The sequence below is a fragment of the Malaya genurostris genome, chromosome 1, assembly GCF_030247185.1.
Source record: "Malaya genurostris strain Urasoe2022 chromosome 1, Malgen_1.1, whole genome shotgun sequence".
Classification (NCBI taxonomy): Eukaryota; Metazoa; Arthropoda; class Insecta; order Diptera; family Culicidae; genus Malaya; species Malaya genurostris.
Genome location: NC_080570.1, coordinates 26,365,891 through 26,377,423, shown reverse-complemented (window position 1 = coordinate 26,377,423; position 11,533 = coordinate 26,365,891). Strand labels below are relative to the sequence as shown.

Genomic DNA, 11,533 nt, shown 5'->3' with positions numbered 1-11,533 from the left:
ATATTTATTAAATAAAAGAGACTAGTTGCAAAGTGTAAAGATGATTGTTTTAGATGTGCTCTTCGATTTTTGTTTAAGCTTCCCTCTCAGCAGGCCGTTCAATTTTGTTGATTTTTGATCGCTTGTTGAACGATATATTGCACGAAATATTCGTTCAATTTGCTGGAACGGTTTGTTGTTGTTTTTTCTCTTGCAAAAATAGTGTGAAAATTAAGTTTTACCTTTACATAGAAAGAAAATTTGTTGTTATTCTACGTGAAGTAGAAGTATTGTGCAGGTATGTATTGTTAGTTTAAACAAATGAGTGGAGAAAACTTCAGAAATTCTGCAGTAAAACTAGTCCAACGGGGCTCCAACTCCTCATGTTAAAAATGGCTCAACAATGGACCTCTGTCTGCCGGGTTTGTTGAACGAAAAAAATAGCATTCGGTTCAACGGTCTGTTTCAAAATCGGCAAACGAAGGACCCGTGTTGGCCTCCCGTTGAACGATTGATTGGACTTTCATTGGACCAATGATACAACGTATTGGACCAATGAAGGACCACCGTTGAACGTTTTTTTCTAAGTGGGTTGTTTGTAAACAGTACCGCTGAACTGTCAAGGATGAATGCTTGTTCATTTGTGTCGTCACGATTAAAAACCTAATAAGAGAGTGACTGGTAGATATGGTCTGATAAGCTACTTGTTTTATACCTGTGTGCGTGTGTGGGCACTGACAGCCAGTTACATGTTTTCATATTAGTCAGTTGTCAGCTGCTCTCGTGATGTGAATTTAATTCCGAGAAAATTTTGATTTTGTGTCGTAAATTTACATTATTTCGACAAGTTCCGAGGATGAACGTCGAAGACCTGTACTGGTTTTCATTCACGTTGGTTACTATCGTGAGCTACTTTACCTTCAAGTTGCTGACTCGTTACCGAGATTTTTTCACTGTTCGGGGTGTTGCCTTCGAGAAGCCGCACTTCATCTACGGCAACCTAAATGATGTTTTGAGTGGAAAGATTTCCTCGTTGGAATTGATTCAGCAATTTTATCGCAAGTTTGAAAATGCACGGTAAGTCGAAGCGTAAATCACTGACACATTTATAAAAGCTGAACATTTTCTCGCAGCATATTCGGCTTCTACAATTATCTCAGTCCGGCGTTCTACATTCGCGATCCCGAGCTGATCGAAAAACTCTGGGTGCAGGAGGGAGCGCACTTTGCAAACCATGGCTATTTTTTAGACGAAAGTAAAGATACCATTCTCGGTAATCAGCTACATTTACTAAACGATAAAAAATGGAGCCAAATGCGATGCACTTTGGGGGCCGTATTGTCCACCCAAACTGTGACCTCAATGACGTCTCTGATTCGTACAAATTCGATCGATTTGGTTGATTATCTGAAAAGTTCCAGCAATACTGAAATGGAGTTCAAAGAAGTGGCTCTAAAGCACACATTCAACGTGATAGCCAGTTGTGCCTTTGGGGTCAAGTTGAACACATTTACGGATGAGAACGACAAACTCTGTCATGTGGGTTATTCCGTCATGTACGGAAACAATCCCGTTCAGACGCTCAAAACAATGTTGTTTTATTTGTTTCCTAAAGTAATGAGTAAAATGAACGTTCAACTGATGGAGGCAAGTCACTCGAAATATTTCTTGAGCCTTCTGAAATCAGCGACTAAGAATCATCACCAAAAAAACACGAACCGGTCAAGTGTAATCCAGTTACTGAACCAAGCGACCCAAGGGGAACTGAGAGTGGACGAAGGAGAACGAGCTTACCTACAGATAAAAGATGTCGCCACCAGGACATGGAGCGATGAAGAACTGGTCGCCCAATGTGTGGCTTTCTTTGGTAGCAGCTTCGAGAGCATGGTCAATTTAATCTCATTTGCTTGCTATGAATTGGCTGCCAATCCAAACATTCAACAAAAGCTGCTGGAAGAAATTCGATCCTCTTTGAAGGACGGTCCCCTTACGAAACTGTTAACGAGATTACATATCTGGACATGGTTGTATGCGAAACGCTAAGAAAGTGGCCGGCCTCACCCTCGTGCGACAGAGAATGCTCCCAAGATTATCTGCTAGCTCAGGATGATCTAAGGCTTCAGTTCCGGAAAGGTGATTCATTGTGGGTTTCGGTTTGGGCCATGCATCGTGATGAACGCTATTTTCCTGACCCCGAGCGGTACGATCCTGAGCGGTTCGGTGAGACGAGGAAAGGTGAAATACGTGCCAATACTTACCTACCATTCGGGATAGGACAGAGAAACTGCATTGGTATGTATCGATCAAATATCTACTCAGACTAACATAATTTTCATGCGATTTTTCTTTGTAAAATTCTAGGCCGACGATTAGCTTTACTCGTAGTTAAGATTACATTAGTTGACCTAATTCAAAACTTCCAGTTGAACTTAGGAAGCAAGTTGAAAGAACCGCTTCGTCTGGCAAAAGCTTCATTCGCTTTGGAACCGGATGGAGGATTTTGGCTTCAATTGACCCATCGATAGAAGCTTGTATTTCGTTTATGGCAACCGTTTATGTTAATTCTTCGAAAATTAGTACTTTAAATAGAGTGAAACATTAAAATTTTTCTATTTACATTTAATTTTTCACCTTTCGAAATAGAGACAACAACCAGTGCAACCTGCTGACTGATTTTAGTTTTCAGTATCGCTTACCGTATTAAATGTGTATATTCTCTTATAAACCAAAGTTCTAAGCAGCCATGCTTTATGCAGTACCAATTTGATCAAGTTGTTGTTCCACAAGAAAGAAAGCGCTTCAAAGGATTTAGAATAAAATTCTGAAAATGATTTTACGTGATAAACGCCTTACCTAGAGGGTTGCAGATGGACGTTATCTATAGGGATCTGTACTCCGCATTCGATAAAATTAGTCATGACATTACAAAATTAAATCGACTCGGCTTTGCTGAACACGTCATTTAATGAATATAGTCATATGTCAACAATCGACGCCTTATTATCAAAATTGACGATTGTGTTTCCGAAGAACTTGTTGCAAGTAGTTTGGCCCCCGCAATACCTCAATTGAACTCATAGAATAGAATCGATACTACGTAGATCCATTCGATTTGTTCCTCGTTGAAGTACCTTGGAATAATCCTCGTCTACTGCCTCGTCTAGCTATGAAAGTCGTGAATTGTTGATTGGTCTTGACACATTACAAGTACACCGCACAAACTACTAGGTTTTGCAAGATGACATTACAAATGAACTCGTGATGAACGACGTTCATGTATGACATGTGCCGGTGGTTTGTTAACATTCCCAACAATTATTATTCAAATTAAAATTAACACGTAAAAAACCACTGCTATCTGTTCAAATGATGATCATTCAGTGAATTTAATTTGAGGTTATGTCATTTTTGTGCAAATCCTAATAGAGTTAACGGTGTCGTTATTGGATTGCAAAAATCGTTCAATCGAATATCATCTAGGTTCGACTTCAACCTTCGCGTAATACAATGCAAGTCAACTTTTTTAATTGTAGTTGTTGAAATTATCATTAGGACTACAATGTGTCTGCTGATTTTACGATAAAATAAATGAATAAAAGAAATCGAAAATTCTAGATTTTGCATTTCAAAGGTGCAAAAAGTTTTCGACCAGTTTAAATTGACTATATTTGAAGCAATATCGAATAACATGTTTCTGTGGAAAATGAATTACGATATTTAGGAAAATTACTACAAGACTTCAGCATTTTCAAGGTGGATACGATTGTCGTTAAATTGTAGTTTTTCCATGTTGGCTTGTTGTGAAGAAATCAGCAGTCCTGACTAAATTCTAACACCAAAAAAATTGAACAACGTGGAAATTTGACTCTTTGGATTTCACTTCTTTTTTCGAGATCTCAATTGACGACGGATTTTTCACGAAAATATTCTGATGAGAGCAAAAACCTTTTATTTCCGACGTACACGCCTACTGCGATTTTTCCGACTTATGTCATAAATTTTGAAGTTTATAAATTTGATGTCTGTCTGATTTTTTTCATAAAAAACTGCAGAACTTCTTAAAATCGAAAAAAATCAAAAGCTTCTAAAAACCGCTTATAAAATCCGCATAACTTTGAAAATTTATATAAAAGAAAAATCGTAATTTGAAAATTTGCATGAAAAACAGCAAAACTTTCAAAATTCGCCTTAAAAACCGCGCAACTTTGAAAATTCTCATAAAAACCACAAACTTAAAAAAATCCCATGAAGAAAACAAATAAATTCACAACGTTTTTCGAAAATTCGCATAAAAAAACACAAGCTTCAAAAAATTGCTTTAAAATCCGCATAACTTTGGAAATCCTCATTTGCATAAAAAACGCATAACCTTACATTAAAAAAATCAAAAAACTTTAAAAATTCGTTTAAACAATTCATCACCTCGAAGATTCGCATAAAAACACAAAACACACTTCAAAACATCGCATGAAAAAACCAAATACCTTTGATAATTCGCACAAAAAAACCGAAAACTTTTGAAAATTCGCCTAAACAATAAACCGCATACTCAAAATTTCGAAAATTCGCATAAAGAACCACAAACTTCAAAATCGCATTGAAAATAAATTTGAACATTCACATGAAAAACCAAATCGCAAGGAAAAAACGCATGCCTTTGAAAATGCGCATAAACTTCGAAAATTCGCATAAACTTCGGAAATAAAAACATAAAACGCTTAAAAAAACAAACTTTAAAATATAACATAACTTTCGCCTATGATTTGGGTTCATTTGGCACTTAGAACAAAATGATATCAGGTTTTTTTTGAGTGAAAGTATAAAAAGATTCTACACAAATTCGCATGAAAAACCTTAAACCTAAAAAATATCGCATTAAAAAACCGCATGAATTTGAAAATTTGCATGAAAATTCAGTAACTTTAAAAACATCGCATGACTAAAAACTCGCATGAAAAAATCACAAAACTTTGTGAAATCGCATGAAAAAAACCGCATAACTTCGAAAATTCACATGAAAAACCAACTAAAAATCGCGTGAAAAAACCAAATGCCTTTGACAATTTGAGTGAAAAACCACAAACCTAGAAAAAATCGCATGAAAAAAACGCATAACTTTGTGAAATCGCGTGAAAAAACCGCATAACTTCGAAAATTTACATGAAAAACCAAAAACGTATAAAAATCGCATGAAAAAACCGCATGCTTTTGAAAATGCGCATAAACTTCGAAAATTCGCATAAAAAAAATTACTTCGAAAATTCCCATAAAACATCTTAAACCCCAAAAACTCGCATGAAAAAATCGCGAAACTTTGTGAAATCGTATGAAAAAACCGCATAACTTCGAAAATTCACATGAAAAATCAACTAAAAATCGCATGCCTTTGAAATTTTAAGTAAAAATCCACAAACCAAGAAAAAATCGCATGAAAAAAATGCAAAACTTTGTGAAATCGCGTGAAAAAACCGCATAACTTCGAAAATTCACATGAAAAATCAACTAAAGACCAAGAAAAAATCGCATGAAAAAAATGCAAAACTTTGTGAAATCGCGTGAAAAAACCGCATAACTTCGAAAATTCACATGAAAAACCAACTAAAACTCGCGTGAAAAAACCACATACCTTTGACAATTTGAGTGAAAACCACAAACCTAAAAAAAAATCGCATGAAAAAAAAACGCAAAACTTTGTGAAAACGCGTGAAAGAACCGCATAACTTTTCGAATGAAAAACCAACTAAAAATCGCGTGAAAAAAACCACTTGCCTTTGACAATTTGAGTGAAAAACCACAAACCTAGAAAAAATCGCACGAAAACTTGAGTTTGAAATTTGTATGAAAACTCGAAAATGAAAAAAAAACCGTAAAACTTTGTGAAAATGCATGCAAAAACTTCTTGTGAAAATGCATGCAAAAACTTCGAGAACTCACATGAAAAACTAAAAAACTTATAAAAATCGCATGAAAACAACTGCATAACTTTGAAAATTCGCATAAAAAATTTTACTTCAAAAATTCCCATGAAACATCTTAAACCCCAAAAACTCGCATGAAAAAATCGCGAAACTTTGTGAAACCGTATGAAAAAACCGCATAACTTCGAAAATTCACATGAAAAATCAACTAAAAATCGCATGCCTTTGAAATTTTGAGTAAAAATCCACAAACCTAGAAAAAATCGCACGAAAAAAAGGCAAAACTTTGTGCAATCGCGTGAAAAAACCGTATAACTTTGAAAAATCGCATGATAATTTGATTTGATAATTTGCTTGAAAAAAACCACACAAACTTGGAAATTCACATAACTTTAGAAATTCGCATTCAAAAACGTTGCATAAAAAGACACGTGAGAGTATTGTTTTCCTCAATTTTGTTCAAAATTTGTAAACATTTGCTAGTAAAAACTACTTAAACTGACATAAGTTAAATCTAGTTTTTTGTTATCATGGTTGGTCCTTTACTCAACACAAAATAAATATTCGAAATTTTTCAAAAAAACTACAATTTGCACTGATTGACAACCCTATGTATTTTGAAAATAATTAATTCTCACGGGTTTGATCGCTATTGGTCTTCGTTTGCGGTAAATTAATATAAGATATTATTTTCAAAATTTGTCTTTTGCATTTAGAAAATTCTAAAATTTACCTATTTCCGATCATTGTTGACTCCCCCTTTCGTTCCCATTCTACGGTCCATAAAACTCCTTCTTTCCGGCGCTGGCTCGTGACTGTCATAGATGACATTCATCTGTGTGATACGCGCGAAATTCGCATGTAACTGTCCGAATAGCTGGCAACACAGTATTCAAGAAAAAAAATAATGTCAGCACTTTCCAGCACAGACTGACATCAGCAACTTTTTCCGGATTTGCAAGCGCTTAGATTGAAGCAGTATCTGAATCCCGAATAAATTCGATTCAAACCAGACAAACTTGAGACACTTGAGCGGACAACTAATTTCGATTTCAGGGTTGAAAACAACACTCAACAAAAGACTAAAAAAAACTTGTTAACGTTATTATTCTTTTATTAACACCTAACAAATCAAACTTATTCCTATCACTTTCTTACGTTAACCTTAGCCTACTCAGTCGAGGTTCGCGGAAACCAGCTGGAAAACATCCTATGGAACTCGGTCGTAAAACCTTTCACCAAATTGGTTACGGTGCGTAGCATTATCGCTCCGGGTCGTTCAACTTCGTCCACCGGTGGCTTGTTGGAGCTAGTGGTAGAGTTTCGCACGCGAGTATCCCCGGAGTTTCGTCGAGGGGTGCGGGTAGTGTAGTCCTCTTCCACGGAAATCATGTTTTCGCGAGACTCATCCGATGCCCATTGTTGACGCAAATTGTTGGATCTTTCTCTGGATTCCCAGGACTGCGGATGTAGCAGTACGTTCCGTTTTGTTCTCTGCAGTTGATTCTCGGTGAATTCGTCCGAATCGCTCACAGTTGCATCAACCACTGGAACACCATCACAACAATCGATCGATTCCAGCAGCATACTGAATAGTTCGGCAAACTGCTGCTGCCATCTAGTGTTGTTTTGGAACAACACTTCGATGCTATCGATCGGATCCGAACCGGCATAGCGCTTCTGTCTGAAGAACTCTTGCACGTGGGCTTCCTCCTCGGAACCCTCTGGCAACATGGATATAGTAAATTCGGACGGATCATAGAATCCGTGGGTCTGATGATCCTCGGCTATTGCGGCACTTGTTTGTTTTGGATCGTCAACAGAAATCATGTCTAAATTTCTACTTTCCGCAATTTCCTCAGCTGGTTCTTGATAGTAGCTTTCTGTAGCCACCTCCTGTTCAACAACCTGCCGATTCGTAGTAGTTTTCATGACTCTCTGAGCCGCTCCCATGCTGGGCTCGAAAACCTTAATATCTTGCACAGCAGTCAAACTTGGCTGGTCAAGATTCATTCTTTTAGCGTGTCCCCGAGGTATTTCTGGTTGCCCATATAAGTTCGATTTGGTCGAACCTGCCATGTTAAGCTCCAATGTTTGCGGCCATCTGGGAAGCTCCGCACGTCTTTTAGGTACAACCTCCGGTACGACAAATTTTAGTTCCTCATCCGTTGGCACCTTCACAATAGATGCCTTCAAATTTCTGGGCTTTTTGGTACGGCGGGCTCGTGTTGGTAAACTTTCTATGGAAGTATCCTCATCCAAAGATCCCTTTGAAATCACTAGGTGGACATCGCCTTGTGGAAAAACAGACCGGTTGGCCTCTTCCTCGCGGATACTTCCGAAAACCGGCGCTTGGTGACGATCTTCCGCCAGCGAGGATCGCTTGGTCTTTTTGCTTGCCACAAACGGACGCAATCGATTGATTCGTCGAGTTCGTTTACGCAGTTGACGCTTTCCTCTTTCACGCAGCGGACGTTTCTGACGTTTCAGATTTCGTTGTTCCATACGTCTTTCCTTTTTCCCGACAATTTGTTGTTTGCGTCGAAAAGTTTTCGTCTGGCGTGGTTGTCTGGCGGCGACTTCGGTTTCCTTTCGATTGCTTACGCTGTTCAGCTTTCCTGTCAACATCTCCTTCAGATCGTTGGTAACCGAACGTTTCCGACGGCTGAACTGAGTAATGTCCTGCTTGGCTCGTTCTGCGATCAGTTCCTGTAGCAGTTTCTCGACCGTGCTTTCTACCTCGTCGATGCTTCAAGCGTATTTGTAACGCATTTCCTGGTAGTCGTCGTAGCATTCCCTTAGTTTAAGATTCGGAATGACCCAGAACCCTACAGAATGGGCGGGTAAATTAAGGTGGAAATCTTTTAAGAGTGGATGCACTTTCTTGACAGGTGTTGGGCTAGTCTGGAAGTCGTAGACTTCATCGTTGATCAGATATTCGCCGTCGACAATGCTCAGAATGTATTGATGTACATCAGCCGAGGGTTCCTTGACTAAAAGTGTTAAGTCAAATTCAACGTTTTCTGCTAAATGATTGGTTGCCATCACCGTGATTGAACCATTGCCGCTACGACTACAGTAAGCATAGATTTGAGCACCATCTTTGCTAGACTGCCGAACGTCGAAAACTTTGGAACCTACCATTGATCGGTGCAGAAGGGCAATTAGGTAATTGAACCCGTAATACTGTACTTCATCGCGGCTCAATGATTTGAAAACGGAATCGAATCCGTTACGGGCTGCATCTCCCAGTAAGGTTGCATACTGAAGACCTTCTTGAAGGCACGTGTGATCGCAAGTACCGTTGGGTCCCAAATTTGACGGTAGCTTTGCATCTAACCACACCGGAAGATGCGATCGGGCCGGACCTTTGATGTGAGCTTCTCGTTGGAATACGAACTCTTTCAGCCGGAGGTCTTTCGATGACGGCTCGCTAAAAATGAAGTGTTTCTTGATTACTGGGAAACCTTACTGAAAACCATGTAAACTTACAAAATAACAGCAATGGCATCGGCAATATCGTCCACATGCAAATTAAAATACCGAGCCTGTTCCACACCGGCCGTCGTTGGACTGACATCAGCGGCCACTATGCCCCAGAAATTGAACGCCCTAACGATCAGCTGAAGTGCTCGCAGATCTTCCACATATTTAACTGCGTTCGTAATGTTTACTGCAAAATAGAACAGAATTGCAATCAACCGAACTGCCGGGCTTCTGCAGGCTTGGAAAAAACTTACCACTGCCAAGCTGCCAAAGACAATCTCGGATACCCAACTTATGAGCGACGGTCAACACTCGGAGGGCACTTTTCGGTTTCCAATTTTCACCACTGTAGTCTATCACGAAAACCGGTATCACACCGGCCAGCTCCGCCCATTCGTCGAATGCCTTCCACCCGTTCGGCGTAAGCTGAATCAGTTCCGTGTCGAACAGGGTTTCACTGGAACCGGCCATATTCAATTCTAGCTGACCGGAATCACCGAACACTTTGAAATACATCGGACCCAAATTCCGGGCCATCAGAAAACTAGTCTCACTAATAGGATTTATCGAGTCTTCAAACACCGTCCTCGGTTGTGCCGAAAAGCCCACAAACTCCTGGCTGATGTAGTTGATTACATTTCTCGGATTGATCACCACACTGACCGAATTCTCTTCAGCACCGTAAACACCGGCTAACGACGCCGCTGCCACAAGAACGGTAACGCCGCGCAACCACATTTTCTCGGATGTACCGGAGCGGTCGGACTTTCACTTGCGAATGATCAACCGTCGGTTGGAAATCGTGACCGCGTAGACTCCAGTTGACCTTTTTTTCCGTTCGCTAGGGAAGGACTCCCGTTCGGCTTACGCAATCAACCGCACAATGCATTGAGGATGACACCTGTCTCCGCGTCTCTGCAATGTTGTTTGCTACGGTTTGGAAGGTCTGGGGAACTTTGTTAACATAAGCGAAATTCGGCTAAACCAACACAAAAAAAAACCCGACAGAGAACTGGGGCAGGGCAGGGTCGTTGGATTATTTTGCTGAATGGCAAAAAAACATGTTCGGTTTCCTTCGCCATCTATGCTATGCGCGGTGGATGGAATTTCGTTCGCAGTCTGGCTTCACTTGGAACGATTTGGATTGTTTATGCTTTTCAAGAACCATTCTCATTTGCTGGGTTTCAAGAGTGATGTTTTGTTTTGTTAGAAGGTCTGTAAATAATCGAAACAATTTCAAGTGAATTTATGAGCCACTCTTCTAATTCGAGTTTTATTCTGATTTCAATTTTGAGAGATAATTTTATAATAATCCTATGATTTTAGAAGAATTCTTCCATTTTCTGCATTATCGTTTGGAATGACGGGTTGCAATTTCATACACACATTTCGGAACCAGAGGCTAAATCTGAAAAAAAAAATTTGACATCAACTTATGGGACCATAATACTTTTCATTTGAATCGAAGTTTGTGGAAATCTAGTGGAAGTGAAGTGTACAGAATTATACTACTAGTTGCAAATAGTTGACTCGACTTTTCCGCGTCATGCATAAAAACACGTTCTCGAAAATGAAACTTTCATTCTTATCAACGTGTAATTCCGAAATCGGAAACCGTATCTGGATGAAATTTTGTAGGATTCTTTGAGATTATAATATCTTTCATTTGAACCTATGCTTGTGAATATTGATCGAGCAATCTGTGAGAAAATCGAGTGCCCTTCTCTTTTGAATCGGCTCGAAAAAAAAATCAATAGCAGGATTCAATCTTCATTTTCACAGAGACGACTAAGTACATTTTGTCGTGAATACGACTTACTTTACTATGAGGTGCGTTTTCATAATTTACCCTCTGAGAGAGTGATAAGTTTTTGATCGTGAATATCTCTTGTTATATCTAACGAATCAACATAATTTTTTGCTACATGCCATCGGATATATGATCACATATGATAAAATATTCAGTTGTGTGACATAATCTCAAATAATTCAAAATTAAACTTTTCTGAAATGTTTGGTATAAACGAGTATCAAAGAGGATAATTCATAAGGCGCGTTTGCCTTTCTCGTATTTTGAAAGCTCATAGCTCAGTGATCTGTGAAAGGATTCATATAATGCAACTACCGATAGAATCGAATTTTTTCAACTT

At 38.9% G+C, this 11,533-nt stretch overlaps 1 protein-coding gene and 1 pseudogene across 1 annotated transcript; one reads left to right on the top strand and one right to left on the bottom strand.

Annotated features, from left to right (window-relative positions):
- Window positions 1-717: 717 nt before the first annotated feature.
- Window positions 718-2,684, top strand: LOC131435522 (cytochrome P450 9b2-like; annotated as a pseudogene).
- Window positions 2,685-8,457: 5,773 nt separating this feature from the next.
- LOC131427789 (uncharacterized) lies at window positions 8,458-10,121 on the bottom strand. The gene is made up of 3 exons (XM_058591336.1): window positions 9,638-10,121; window positions 9,390-9,570; window positions 8,458-9,330 (listed from the first exon to the last, which is right to left on the bottom strand). The coding sequence occupies exons 1-3, from the start codon at window positions 10,119-10,121 to the stop codon at window positions 8,649-8,651; spliced, it is 1,347 nt and encodes a 448-aa protein (XP_058447319.1). The 3' UTR covers window positions 8,458-8,648.
- Between the last annotated feature and the right edge of the window lie 1,412 nt (window positions 10,122-11,533).

Coding starts and splice junctions, on each gene's coding strand:
- LOC131427789 (XM_058591336.1), bottom strand. CDS start 10,121: ATGTGGTTGCGCGGCGTTACCGTTCTTGTGGCAGCGGCGTCGTTAGCC. Junction 9,571..9,637: donor TCTTTGGCAGCTTGGCAGTG/GTAAGTTTTTTC, acceptor TCTATTTTGCAG/TAAACATTACGAACGCAGTT. Junction 9,331..9,389: donor GATGCCATTGCTGTTATTTT/GTAAGTTTACAT, acceptor CTTCATTTTTAG/CGAGCCGTCATCGAAAGACC.